Below are 15,656 nucleotides of genomic sequence, written 5' to 3' on the forward strand. Positions count from 1 at the left end.
GGGGGTTCGATTTCCGGTTTAGGAATTTATCGGATTGGAAAATGTCTGCATCTAGACCACTAAGTTGAGAGCACGCATTCAGGTAATAAACTATAACAAAACGTACAAATTGGTAGTTTTGTTCCTTAACGCAAAATAATAGACCCGTATTTTTGTATTGTCATTAGGGTGACCATTTCCATGCTAGGGAAGACTGTTAACCTAAGACGAGGTCATTCCGTTAGCAAGTTGGCGTACGCTACGCAAATGAAACTACGTGGAAGTGCATCAGTAACTGCGGCAAAAGTGGTAAAGGAAGCAACAATGATAACTCCTCGAGCATCTAAAATGCTTGTTTCATGGAGGGATTCCCAGGACAAGCAAACCGTTCAATATTCTGATCTGGAAGCTCTAGCACTGATTATTGATGCCAACCTAACCAAGTCCCAATACTCGAAAATCCAAGGAGACGCAAACATTAGAAATGTGAACCTTTATCCGTCTTACGACAAAATTGTTATTGCCAAAAAAGAGTGCTATCCGGAGGATCAGTTCATCGTGGTCGATGAAAAAAGGCCGAAATAAATCTTAAAAGTTTTTGAACCATAGGGTTGTCTTAGAGCGTCTTGATGATTTCTCAGATGTTGAGCTTAAGAAGGTTGTACTTTTTTTTTTACGTTGAAACGACTTTAAACAAATGATTTATCTTCTTCAGGTTGAAGTTTTGATGATATGGGGATTTGATGGTAGCAGTGGACATCCGGAGTACAAACAAAACTTTGAAAACGACGACAGAAAATCAAGTGATTCTAATATGTTTATAACTTCCTTAGTTCCAATTAAAGCAGAAGCAAACGGAAAACTTCTGTTCCAAAATCCGAGACCATCATCAACACGATTCTGTGGGCCTGTGAGGATCAGTGAATTAACGGAAGTGTCGATAAACGAGAAGATATATATAGAGAATTAAATTGACCAGCTCACCCCAACGGAGATCACGGTAGATGACGTTAGCGTTAGCGTTAGCGTTAGCGTTAGCGTTGTTATGATATACTTCGTAGATTGGATACTAGCGACACTCACGTCTCTTCTGAAATTCTCAGTTAGACTACTTTCAGGAATAATGCTGGGGAGTAAACATTGGTTCCAATCTAAACAAGAGTAACAGAAGCATGACTGTTGATTTTCCCGGCCACACCCATCTTTACCATAACTAGGGATAGGGAAGGAAATGTTGATGTAGTACTTACTTAACGAGAGGCCACCGACTTAGCGACACCCTCATAAGTGCTACGGAGTTGGAGGGTTGGGTAGGGTATTCGGTTAGGATTCACCTCAAGTTGGCGATGCAACCAAAAGTATGTATTGTTTATTTGTTGTTTATTTAATCTCTCGATAGCCGGCTATCGAAAGAACATATTAATTTTGTTTAGTGATAATGAATTTTAAGAGTCATGACGGAGAGCTTGGGATTAAACCCATGATTTTCTGCTCAGTAAGCAAAAACGATCCCTCCAGGGTCATCGAGCATCTCAGAACCATAACGCTTCGCGACAATACAGGCTACGTTTTCGCTTGATATGCAAATAGTTTCCGAGGTTAATGTTCAATATCAAATATACAAAGGATGGTGGCGATTTATTGTGCTGTGGAAGAGTTTGGGGTTAAATCCATGATTTTCTGCTCAGTAAGCAAAATCAATCCCTCGAGGGTCATCGAGCATCTTATAATCCACAGCGCTTCGCGTCAAAGTACGAATATATGGATGAACTATCTATTATTGAATAACTGTTATTTACGATAATTACATGAAATAAATAAAATAAAAACTACAAACTACAAACAAAACGTGACTGCTAAAATCTCAAAAAGATATTCTCACAAATATATTTCACGCCACAAGGAATCTCAAAACCATTACTCCGAAAATCACTCATCTATAGCAAGTGAGTGGAAGCAACCCTGCATGCAACCATTCTTCATGATACACTTTTTCTGCCTATCTTTCTATTAGGCCTGTGGATATGCGTTAGCTTCGAAACTTCTAACCAAACTGGGTAAATGTTCAGATCACAAAAAAAAGTAAAATAAATATTGATTATTTTACGCAAAAACGAGCAAGTAATGTTACATCTCTTGTATCATATGCTAATGCAAATTGACTGTTACAAAAATAATATGCTTAAATAAAATAAAATATTACTAAAATTATATGCAAAATTTACAAGAAGATCATTACTTTATTTGTGAGAAGTTTTTAATAAGCCCTCCCAGTTCCTCTGTATACAGAACAAATCTGATACTATAATCAGAATTGCTCAGTCTGCATGAAGCAGCCGATTTCATCAAGAAAGTTCTATTAACAACCAAGAATTAATCGTTTGAGGCATACTGAAGCATTAAGAAGGTGATATGTGTCACTATAGGAAATCATCATCGTTGCAAATATAAAGAAATCAAACATAACCCTTTGCTTCAGTACCGTCAACCTCCATGTCCATGGGGAGGGAACGGAGATCACGGTAGATGACAGAACCATTATTGTGTGTTATAAAATGGTTTTGACGATTTTTGATGGGAAAGTTTGCAATTCTGTCTCGGGTAATAAATCATCAAAGAGCTGCTACATTTGCAAGGCAACACCGAAGTAAATGAATGATCTTGATTATGTGAAGCAATGCGACGAGAACAGCGAAACCTTTCAGTTTGGACTTTCTACATTGCATGCCTTGAGTGGGTGAGATTTGTTAGACTTAAGTGCATTATGGTTTAATCTAATTTAAATTTTCATAAGTTTCACGGAATACTTTCTCCACGTGTCATACCGTCTTGATATTAAAAAAAATGGCAGATAAGAGGAAAGGATGGTGAAGACATGAAGATACGAAAGGAGCTAATTCAAAAACGGTTTAAGATTGGAATCGGGCTGATTGTTGACAAGTCAAAGCCGGGAGGATCTGGATCATCGAATGATGGGAATCTAGAAATAAAGATTTCAAGCGATATCGTCGAGATCATACAAGAAAATGCTCAAGAATGATCTTGAACCTTGACTTGATTCGTCGTTTGCTTGTATCATCGGACTCACTAATCTCCAGTATGCGACGAAACCCCAAAAACGTTGTCTCAAGATGCAAAGTTCATGTTGAACATGGAAAATCCAGAAGAAAGTGATTCGGAGATTGAGAATGAAATTTTCGACGATTTTGAAATTTAGCTTATTTTATTGAATTTGTTTTGTGTGTTCCTTTATTTGCTTGCTTCCTGTTATTGTTCTTATAAATTAATATAGAAATAAATAACCATATTCAATATTTCCTAAGCAATAGAGCTTCGTCAAGTATTTTCAATATAACAAGCTTCAACATTTTCCTAGTTTAAAAACCCTGCAAGTATCAATTAAACCCCGGTTACACTCACTTAAGAGCGCCAAGCAATGCTTGTCCTGCGTGTCGCAGTGTTTTTAATTACCCCTCTAATTTGAAATAGTTCGGTAACCCAACATAACATATACAATGCAAAATTCCATAAAATTCTGAGAACCTTCGACCCAAACCTGTCCGATAGTAAAAAAAATATCCCTATCAGTGCTATCAAATTTCAAAAATGATCATCTGAAGATATGTCTATCTATGTTATATGTTCCTTCTGTGAAACATGAGCGGTTCTTTCGAGACATATTGTAGCAAATATTTCTGGAATGTTAGATAATGCTTCTTTTTTTATGCTCAATTTTTTTTTATAACTTTTTTATAAAAAATAAATAAATACTGAACCTCAAAAAAGAATTTTTTATTAATATTTACTTAAACAAGAAAAAAACACTGTTACCGTACGATAAAAAGTGAACAACTATTAAAATTTCGGCCTAATGATCCGATCGGGCTAGTGACCCATTTGGCATAATGACCTATCGCCGATTCCGCCGAATGTCTTCCCAAATTTCTCTGAACGCTATATGATCCATTTCAAATTCAGCTCTAGAAATTATCCTAGAAATAAATTGAGCTTCGCATCCATAAAACCCGGAAAACGGTCTGTGACTCACAGATTTGCGTGCAGTTCGTTAGCCCCTTTAGCGACGTAACCAATTTATGTGATTAGAAGTAGAGATTCTTAGGTCTTCAATTAAACTTCTATTTTCATGCCATTTTGTATTACATTTTACACGATACAATAGCCTTCGAAAAGCTACAAAATGATAATCCACCACCTCAGATATTTGCTTATCGTTGTTTGCATTTTTTTTTTGTTTTGCAATAATTGACAATAAACCAACACTTAAGTACCACTATCATAGAGCAATAATCGCTCGAATTAGCATTCCATTAATGATTTTTACATACTGGATAAAGCATTACAAACTTATGAGCACAGGCCCACTTAGGCGTCGTAAACCCGTAGCTCAAACGATAAGAATATGTTAAACAACCTATACTACAGAATCTAATACATACATTCCTCGATTGTCGCCTTACACCAGCAGCAACCAGAACAGCACACGACCATCGAAACCACGCTGCTCCCCGCGCTAAGCCCGCGCACTGACAATAAATTATTAGCTGGCAACAAGCCATTTTCTATTAATTATTTATTGCTTTAATTATTGGAAAAGTTGTTAGTTGTTGTTGTTGTTGATCTTATTGCTACCAAAAGTATCAGGTGGAATTGTCTTGCACCTCTGCATCAATGCACCCTTCTGATAGAGCCTGCGGGCGTGAATGGTCGTTGATGTCTTCTCGTTGTTGAACAATGTGCAACTACAAATTATTCCGCCGCTCTCGGCACTCCATAAAATAGGTAGGTAGGTTCCTGCAACGAGAGCAACAAGTTTGTCGAAAGATTTGTTCTCGTTTGCGATTGCTAGTCTTACTGAACGACAAAAGGCTGAAAAACACGCCTTGGTTGAAGACTGCTGTGTATGGAGGTAAAAAACGAGACAGAGTTGACGCTTGTTTTACAATGGACTTGGGCTTGGGAATGGGTTGTCCGGAAGGCAAATCAGTGCAAGGTTGCTTGAGACGTTACCAACCACTAGAAGATGACTAGACGCGTGCCAGGTTAAGCTTACGTGGAGACAAATAATCCAGGTAGCACTCCTACTAGATTCAAGGCGACGCAAAAAGAAAAGAGTACTTCAATCTTCAAGTTCTATCCAGGCAGGCAGCAAAGTGCTCGTCATTACTGTTTGGGCTTTTGTATTGTTTTGTTTTGATTGGTTTATGGCGTAGGCTGATGGAACCACTTGAATGTATCTACCTCTCTACCGTAATCAGATTAGAAAAGGATACAGTCGCACAGTCTCGCCAGTAGACGTTTCTACCATACGGTACATTTTGCTGCGACTCTTGACGGACGGCTTCAAAAGACCACCATTCCGCCACAAATTTGCCTAGTAAATAAAGTTTAATTAATCTGTCCAACAACGTCGGCGAGCGACCATGTGAATATGCCACGACCACGACGGAATGAATGCGCGTGGACCCCCGCGCTAGGGGGCATCCAATTAAAAGAGCATTCAGTGCAGTCCCCAGTGCATCCACTGCTGCTGTCTGCTGTCATGTACCGCTCTCTCCCACACACAAGGATGACGCGAATTGCAGCAAGAGGAACGATTTCCGTGCACAAAAGCGTATCGAAATTGATTTATAACCACGCGAGGATGCAAACAGCTGCTACTTCTCTACGGCTCCGATGGTTCGCAAATGAGGAAGGAAAAGAGATTTTGGCGTGCGATATGTAGTTGTGTAGGATTTACAAAGTAAGTAAATTGTAAGATGGAAGTTAAGCATTTCGTTGCAGTACAATATGTTTGCTGTGCTATAAATTTTACATTATATAACTTTAAACTAATTTGACAAGTTTAGGATTGTTTGATCATATTGTTTGCTTCAACCGTTCTCAATTATAATATTTCTCTAAACCTTATCCCATCGAACAGGTGTATCGAACAAAATTATGTAAACTCATAAATAACTACAATCCTACTGCAGGTGACTACTCCAAGTACAAAACTCGAACGCCTCAATAGTTCAGATACGGGCCAGACAGGCCGGGGCGCAATCCATTTTCTTCAAATCCAATGAACAAACATTTTCAAATGCATGTACCAGTAGCAAACTGCATGCGGCAGTCTCCCCTCAATTTCTAACTTATTGCCAAAGAGACCGCGTGCTGTACACTTATGGACATCCCCCGCAAATCTTGTCGCAGCACTTCAAGAGTGACCAATTAAGTGCGCACTGACACTGGGTGCATTCGCCATTTTAGCATGGTCATAATCACACAATCCGCCTGATTGCTAGATTCTGCGCAACAGTCCCACCCACTGTGAAGACAGATTTAAACTTTACTTAACCGGAATTTTTACCCTCCCTCTCCGTGTACGATAATTTAAATTAAAAAGCTGCTACCACAAGTGCCGCAAAATTGCCACTTTCAGAAACTATATCATAGGATTGCCGCATACGCCTTACGGAGCGGCATCGTTTTTGGGGCGTGGGTTGAATATCTCTTTGGTTCTCGATTACAACACCGAACCCTACACCAAAGTCGCATTGAACGTCGTCGATTGTGATGAATGTTACCAAGTGCGCAAGCACACGTACACACTCACACACATACAAGGTTGTTGCAGTTTTCGAGATGCAATTTTAAGCCGCCGCGCACCACTTAATGAGCAAAAAGGTTTCGCCTTAATGAATGAATTGGATGAATGGTTTCCCCCTGTCTGCATCGTGATCATAGACGAGAGTAGGTAGCTTTGGGGAACAGGCAGCTGGTTGGATGGTAGGTAGGTGTGAGTTAAGAGAATCTTTTTGGGACCGAAATGAGACACAGATGTTAGGGGCTGTTGTTGTTTGTATATGTTTTTGAGAGGATTCAGACCCCCCTCTCCCTGCGTAGGCAATCGCCCATACATTTTATTTTAAATTTGGGTCGTAGATAATCGCCATAAATCTCTATTTTGTTCCCATCATCTTCATTTCAAGATTTTCACAACCTTATTTATAAAGCTTTATTTTTAAATGCCATGTTGAGATATTTAAGTTTTTAACACTTGTTGAATTTTTACTCATAACATCTAAGAAAAAATACCGCGTCTATTTTTCCCATAATTTTTTTACTTTTCTAAACAACGTTGTCTCAGATGTCATTTCGATCAGAAGTGACGTTTTAGTGCTAAAATTTATTGAAAAATGTCAGGCACCATTTTGAAGAAAAAAAAAAACAAGATCCAAAATAGCAAATCGGAGAAGGTCGAGTCTTATTTTTTTTTTATTTTCTCATCCTATTTGGCCTGTAATTGGTCACTAGCAACCAAAAATATCCAGTTGTATTGTCTAGAACAGCGCTGCCCAACGTGCGGCCCGTGAGCCGCAATGAGCACCAATGATATCATTCTAGCCCAATTTTATTGATCATTATGAATTTTAGCCCAGAATGAATGGGAAATAAACAAAATGTATCTAGAAACCATTGCCATACTCATTTCATCTAAAACAATGTTTTTTTTTTTAATTATGAAATAATTAGATGCTATGATCATATTTTTAATAGGTAAGATACTAGAAGAGGTTGCAAATAATGTGTTTGACATATTAATCCTGTTTATTTCACTTCATGAGAGTCACAATCAGCGTTTTTTCACATACTCACTCACTCACTAAGCGATCAGCAAATCGCTGATTGTGACTCATAGCAAAATTTACAGGTTTTATGTTTCAAACGCATACTGTGTTACCTCTTCTTGTAAGTTACAAGTAAAACATGTCATCATACCATCTTTTGGTTTTATTATTCCGAAAAACATTATTTTAGCTGAAATGAGTATTTGCAACCTTGCTAGAAACATGTTAATCGAAAATATATACAGCCATTTAAAAAAGCATGTAAAGAAAGGTTTGGTAGGCCTGGTTTACGAGAAATTGAAGAACAGAAGATGTTTATCGTTGGACCCAATCAAAATTAGAGCCATTTCCCCTTAAAATTCTAAAAATGTTATGTTGGATTTGAGCTTAATTAACTGAGTCTGTACTAAATCAGATTTTTTTTAAGTATTTCTGAAAGATTATATGAATATTGCTATGCGATCTGCAGGAATTCTAAATTTTACCTGCTTGTGGGATATCAAAAATATTTTAAAGTCTGAGGTTTTCAAATCATTCAATGTTCCAGAATTTAAAAAAGTCGAATCCAAGATCCTGACCATTTTCCTTAGTCTCAAGCACTTGCAATTATTTTGAAGATCAGTACTATATTTTGTTTAATTCGGTATCTTAAATATTTTATTGGTCTCATATAAATGGTCTCTTATAAAAATCCATCAAATCATCAATCAAAATCATTACAATTTTTATACCCGGGATACTGATTTTTATTTCTAATCCGCCGTTTTGAAAAAAAAAAATGAAAATCATCTTTCTTACGTATTCTCCCAAAATATTCTTCAAAATTTTCTTGAAATACTCCATGCAATTTTATGTGAATTCTCTTCAGATTTGTTTAGGAATTTTCTTCAAAATTCGCTCTGAATTCTGTTCAGCATTAGAATTTTACTCTTAACTACCTCAAGATTCTCCTTAAAATTCATTTCCATTTCTAATGGAATTCTTTACAGAAGTACCTTGTAGTTACAATTCCCGTAGATTTTTTTCAAGTAGGGTAATTGATTCTGGTTGGACCTATCCAAAAACTGATGATGGTTGGACCAATTTTTTCAATCGCTAGTTTAGTCAATCTTCGCTATTTTTTTTTTTTTTCAAAGATCACTTTACTATCATAAAAAACTCTTTTTCTTCAATTTGCATGGGTGTTTTATTGAACAAACTTCAAAACAATTGAGTTCCAATGTGTTTTCAAAACAGTTCACTTTCCACGCATTAGCTCGTCATCATGCCTTACTTTCAAACATACAAAAGAGGATTTTTTACATTTATTTTTATTTTCATGCAGTAAAATACTGCTTTAAGGTGTAAACAACACGTTAGTATGCCATTTATTCATTGGTTTCACTAAAATGTTTGAATAATTGACGAAATTCGAATAGATAAATATGATCATGGTTGGACCTACGCATGATGATGGTTGGACCTATGTGTTTCCTAAGACGGCCGCTAGGTGCGCTTCGGTTTGTCTACAACCTTCATGCGCAGCTGATTTGAAATTCGATTTCATTTTGGCCGAGTGATTAGTTTCTTCGATTGAAAAAAAATGGCTAAAGAAAAGAGTTATACGGTCGAAAATCTTCAAGAGGCTGTTCTTTTAGTAAGAAATAAATCACTTACCGTGGATCAGGCACAGAAAAACTCCTAGGAGAAAAAGAACTATAAAACCGGAATTAAGTTCTGATATTCTGTCATTTTAAGCCCCTACATTCCCCGGGGGCACCCAGAACATGCTCGGAAGTGGCCAATGTGGTCCAAGGCACTCAATTTTGTTATTGATCTTGTTATCGAATTTGGAAGCAATGTGAAGTGTCGCATGATAGGTTTTATTCAAAATGTCAAAATTAGGTCCATGTTCCATATACCCTGGAACTTGTTCCGGCCATATCTCCGCAACCAATTGACCGGTTCCAAAAATATTCGACAGCTTTCAATGAGACCACAATACCTATAGTTTGACTTTATAAATTTTCCAAATCGGGTCAATGATTTCCGAGATAATGAGCCATGATGAATAGCTAATGCGTGGAAAGTGAACTTTTTAAAAAACGAAGTTAAACTCAGATTTCTTGATTTTTTTTAAATAGCAAATTCATAAAAACTGTATAAAAAGGGTTTTTTCATGATACCAATAAGCTCTAAACTAAGTTTTTGAACAAATATGGGCTAAACTAGCATTTGCAAAAATAGGTCTAACCATCATCATTTTTTAGGTCCAACCAAGATCAGTATAGGTCCAACCAACATCATAATTCTTTGCTGAATAAAAACGTTTTATAAAATCATTTGTTCATAATATTTAACTTTTTATGTTATTATTAGAAACAAGAAAGGTAGCTCTTTCACCTAATCAGGCATTTTTCATAATTATATGTTGAATTCATAAAAAATACGACATGAATGTTGACGTCGTGTGAAACCGGCCTAAATAGGTCCAACCATCATCAGTTACCCTATTCCTTTTCAAGCATCCTCATCCTTCAAGCATTCTCATCAATATATAATTTTCAAAGTGACAAAATCAAAAAAAAAGTTTAAAAGTTTGTTTAACGCCTAGGATCTGCCCGATGTTATTTTTTAAAGTTTTCTACGAAGCTATAGAGTTTTGCCTAGTAAAATTCGAAAAATGTCTCGGCTTCCCTGTGAATTGAGTATCATCAGGCTTGATGGAGCCTCACTCGCGAGTTTGAAATGAGACATACTGCCAAATCATTCCACTGAGCTTCAGAGCTTGTGAGCGAAAGGGGATAAAATGAGAGTGAGGTTTGCTGCTATTCATGTTCATATTTTCTATCACACGCTCTTACTCTCACTCTGGGTGAACTCTGAGCTTCTTGCGTCGAACAAAAAAGTCATCCGGAGTCTCGAAAAGGGCACCTCACGTCAAATCATCCTCTCTCTGAAGTTCACTCTCCCTTTCTCTCGGGAAGTTTTTGTTCTTCCATATTCCTGCCGCCACCCACTCGAGGTGAGGGCTGGCTAAACTCGCAGGACAAGAGTTTTTTTTAAACCTCCAGTGAGTTTGAGGAGCTTCAGCAAGCCTGAGTATCATTGATCACTTGATGCTGAAAAGTAGTACTTTTCGACACTGTTATTTTAGTAATGAAAAGTAGGCCATTTTGTTTATAGCCGTCAATTCGATCAGGGATGTCGTTTCCGCGCTATAGGTTTTTGAAAAATTTCAAATATGGGAAATGGCTCTAATGTTGGCCTATGGATCTAAGATTAGGCCCTTCACAAAATCTACTATTTATCAATTTTATCTAGATGAACGCGTAATTAGGACGGTACTAATGGATATTTTTGGTCGCTATTGAAAATTTAGTCGATTGTTGAATTTATGTATGGCCCCAAATTAGGGGCATTTTAGCCGACATTACATCCATTTTCCCTACGTCATTTAAAAAAATATATGAATTTTGTGAATTATAACAAGGTCTAGTTTTTCCGATTCGTCAGTTTGCGTGGAATTCCTCAATACAAAATACAATCAGTAGCGAGTTCGGTCTAACAGTTTTCGTCCTAATGGTGTTCGGAGTAGGGGCCTCAGAAGAATTCCACAACATAGAAAACTTTTTAAATTTTGAGATAATGTCATTTTAAGCTTTTTTTTTTGTTCATTAATTTATTCGATAAGGCTCAACCGAATTAACTTTACAGAGCCGAGGATTCTTGGTCACTATACAATACATCTTAAAACTATAGTCAAAAGGTACAACGCAATAAACACTTAATCTTCCGCTATCCAAAAAGCCTCCTCCATCAGAACTGGAGCCGCGTCCAGTGGTTTCATTGTATGGCAGTTACGCCATCGTGGGGCAAAGCGCTTCCATTGCAGCAATGGACGCAAAACGTGGTCAACACTCACACACTCATCACGAAACGGTTGCTTTCCAAAGTTGACGACGCATCGACCGAAAGAACTGCTGATGAAGAACAATGAGGAGGACCACACAGTGGTTGCTGCCGAGAAAACAGACGATCGCGTGGCACACATCGAGAGTGGCCTGCTTTTGTCGACAGCAGAGTGAACACTGATTTTAAGCTTTTGTAATTGTTCAAATTTTATTGCTTCGAGAAATTTGTTTAGTGGTATCAAGTTTTAAACATATTTTAATATGCTGAAAATATATTTTCCTATATTAGCAACGGAATTGTTAAACAACCTGCAAGAAAGTAATTTGCAATGTGCCCCAGCAAAGCGATAATTCGCAAAATATTATATGAATTATTGTTTACATTTACGTCACATGTGACGTTATCTATATGCGTGCTATTGTGTTGATCTTCGATTTTTTTAAATGAATTTTTCAATCGGAGTACGAAAAATGTCTAAAACAAGCCGTGGAGATTTTAGGGTTTCCCTCAAGAAAATTAGTCTCGAAATCTGCTCAATCGTGATGTAGTAGAAATGCATCTAATGTTGCCCTGGGGATCTGCACAGCAAAAAATAAATTTGAATATTACATCTAAGAGGATGCACTTCAATCATGTCGAAAATCTCATGTAATATTTATTGCCACACAAATAAACAAATGCAGTAAAGCAGCGTAATTTCAGTTCATGCACTGTATTAATGATAATTTTGTCCTTTTTGGCACCATATTTTCGACACTATTGAAGTGATTGTGATTGGATGTGATATTTCCTGGGCTTTGGCAAAACCTTGAGGTAGTTTAATTAGGCTATCAGGTCCCAGGGCTGATCTGGATCTTTACCACATGGAAAGATGCACACTAGTGTTGCCAGATCAGTGTTGATGCTTACCAAAAGTGCATTCGATCCCGCTTATAAAAGCATGTTAACAGATTAATCGTCACCGTACATTGTTTATTGCTCTGTACTAATAATAAATGATTAAGCACAGCATTTGATATTTTAGTAAGAATGCTGGATTTAGTCGCAGTGGAAATCATCTGTTTTTCTATTCCATCCTTTATTGAATTTGATATATTTCTATGGGCATGCACGTCTACAGCTTGTGGGCGGGAAGCGTTGTTTTTTTATCTATTTATAGAGTCAATTTTTAGAAATACGAAGCGAAAGACAAATGAAGCATTAAGCACAAGACCTTCAAGAAAACTAACAACACGAAGTCTGGAAATGGCAAGGTTTCATTCAAAACGTAAAGTATTTCAAGAATATCGGGTGACCAATCTAATTGTATTTAATCTTATTTTTGTGTAGTAGGATATTCAATTCAACCGCTCTGGGTTATTATGATGCTGTATAATCTTTAAAGCATTTTTCCTAAATTTTGGTATACAAGGGTTAAAAAATTATGTTTTTTTTTTGTATTCGGTGTTTCGACACGATTGAATTGTATCCGCATTGATGTGATATTAAAATTAATTTTTTGCTGTGTGGCCCATCGATATAACTCGACGGGTTTTCATATTTTCTAAGAAAAATGCGACGTCTTGAATGTACAAATGAGTTTTTTTTTAATGAAGAATTCCGGAGTTTTTTGAAATTTGGGCGTCATTACTTTGTAAACAAACACGTCAATCACCGATTTCTTGCGCATAAAAGCTATGTCTCGTTATTAAACTATACCAATTCATAGAGGAATCATTCCTCTACCGGGTTGCGTTATAAGTTTAGCAGATTTAGCATTTATTCGCAAAAAAAACGGTGATTAATGTGTTTATTTATAAAAGCAGTTACGCTCATATTTCGAAACACTCCGGAATTGTTAAAAAATTGAATACTCTGGCTTTTATGCCCAATATTAGGGATACTAACCATATAATGCTTCAGAAAATAAGCGTTGACTGATATTCTTCTCCATCTTTAGAATAGTGTATTTCTATTTATAAGTATTTAATTCACCATATGTGCTAAAGATTTCTTTAACAAACTGTTCATTTTTCAATAAATATTGCTTATTTATAATTTTCGAACACAAGTTACTTTAAAACGCATTTTTTTTGTATAATAAAGAAACAACGATGTCAATTTGTATTTCCGGATAACCGTTTCTAATTGATCACCTGATTACGTGGGCTTTGATCTACATTCAATAACACGCCGAATCTTCCTTTGTCGGATCGCGGATCCAAAACGGATAGATCTTTCAACGTCAGATTATACGCGGCACACGAATGAACATGTTTCTCTCCTCCGCGTAAAAAAATAAGAAAAGCGTTTAGCATGTCAAGAGATTGCCCGTGTCCCATCATGGCACACATTTGTGGCCAGATGTGGGAGTAACCCGCTCCATTCTTCCCTCGCGAAGACACACTCTGCTTTGAAGCGACCTCAACGAGTATTAAGTATTCTTAATATATTGGGCCATCATCTTCGTCGATCGATGTTCCAAATGACGCGCGGGAGTGAGATATAAGCAGCGTGGTGCACCGGGTGAATCCCCCATTGCAATATATCTTTCGGTTGGATCAGTTGGATTTCGTTTTGAACGACGACCATCTGTGCATTTCTGGTGGATTGAATGCATGCTGCAACCACGGCACACGCACACTGATTTTTGTTTTGCGTTGGTGGGGCTTGACGAATAGAGTTTTGCACTGTTCGAAATATTTACTGAAATGTATTTATTTGACATATTGTAAGGAGCTTTCCTCGCTTTGTGAAAAAATTACAACTGTGCATCATTCCCCATCCACTTGGAAAAGCCACATACTGCCAACCGGGTGGGATGGGCCGAGGAAACAACAATAACAGCCAATCGATCGAATCGCTAAAGGCGATATTTCTCGTCGCAGTTCCAAATCCTACGCATGCTCTACAGTAGGTATCATCATCCCTCCTCGGATCGTGCATTTGCCCTGTGTTTGCTGATGGGTTTGCTCGTACCCATCATCCCCCAGCCTTGCTTTGTGTGCGGTGCGCATACCGACTTGGATGACGTACACTAAAACTTTATGAATGAGTATAAATATAAATAACACAATAAAAAAATATCGTGCATATTTGCACCATTGCATGCCCGAAAGTGATTGCACGGCTGTATGAGAGTGTAGAGCTAAAGGGCATTTGCGTGGTTTGTCATCAACCAGCAGCAGCAACAGCAGAGTACCTACACGCCAACAACAACGGTTCATAGTAGGTAGTAGGCGCAACATCATCGTTGTGGTGAATGAATGAAGCTATGAATGGATTTCAGAATTGGGAGTTCGGATGAAAGGGGAGGAGGGAGTGATCAAAACGTAATGGTTCTTCCGGTCGATCGGTATAAGCGCTCACATATTGCACACATGTCTGACAAACTCCGTATAATACTGAACATTTTAAGTGCAAAAACGATTGCATCAAATGATTGCAGCTGTGTCGAGAGAGCAGGCATACAGTTGCTATTCGGTCGAAACATTATCGCACTCGTGAATCATGGAGCATGATAACAACCGGATGAGCCGTTCTGTCGTCAATAGGAACTAAATGTTATGTTCAAGTGCTTAACACGTGAGAGCTTCTCTGAATTCAGTGACTAAATGTTACATTTCTCTGTCTTTTCTTCTTTTCTAGGGCCGAAAGAGGTTCATCATCAAATAAATATGAACGGTAAGTACGGTAAGACTGTTATAATTTCAAAATAAATACAAATGGGTGCTGTTTGTGTCTGGAGAAATTCATTGCAATCCCGTTTATGCGTAAAATAAAGTGTTGGTAATTCCGTATAGTTTCAAATTTATTATTTCCCCTTTATAATCATGAAATTTTGGTCTTAGCTAAACTTTCTTGAGGTCTACTGGGGTCTTTTTTTATTATAGTCACTTTAACGCTCTTGGGTCATTCGTGACTTGTCCGGGGGTGAGATTTGAACTCGTGACTTTGGCGTGACAGGTTTGGATGCTAATCACTACGGCGGGGTCGCCCACCTATTGGGGTCAATTTGGATCCCAAATCCAAACTGCCGTATTTCAGTGACGTTTCAATGAATTTTTGAAATTTCGTATGTTTTGCAAAGTAAACTTAGTACTCTTAAAGTACACACCTAATGACGGTGCCATTGCTGTGAATTGTCATTGTCAGTTTTCACGCGATATTGAC

At 37.5% G+C, this 15,656-nt stretch overlaps 1 protein-coding gene across 1 annotated transcript in view; it reads left to right on the forward strand.

Moving 5' to 3' along the window:
- The window catches only part of tkv (thickveins), a 357,489-nt gene that overhangs the window by 274,000 nt on the left and 67,833 nt on the right, over window positions 1–15,656 (forward strand). The window contains exon 2 of the mRNA XM_065224468.1: window positions 15,132–15,167. Coding sequence (XP_065080540.1) covers window positions 15,132–15,167 — 36 coding nt within the window. The remainder of the gene's footprint in view (window positions 1–15,131; window positions 15,168–15,656) is intronic.

This window comes from Ochlerotatus camptorhynchus, unplaced genomic scaffold, assembly GCF_037179485.1.
Source record: "Ochlerotatus camptorhynchus isolate MF236.1 unplaced genomic scaffold, CSIRO-AGI_Acam_v1.1 ptg000211l, whole genome shotgun sequence".
In the NCBI taxonomy this organism is placed as follows: domain Eukaryota; kingdom Metazoa; phylum Arthropoda; class Insecta; order Diptera; family Culicidae; genus Ochlerotatus; species Ochlerotatus camptorhynchus.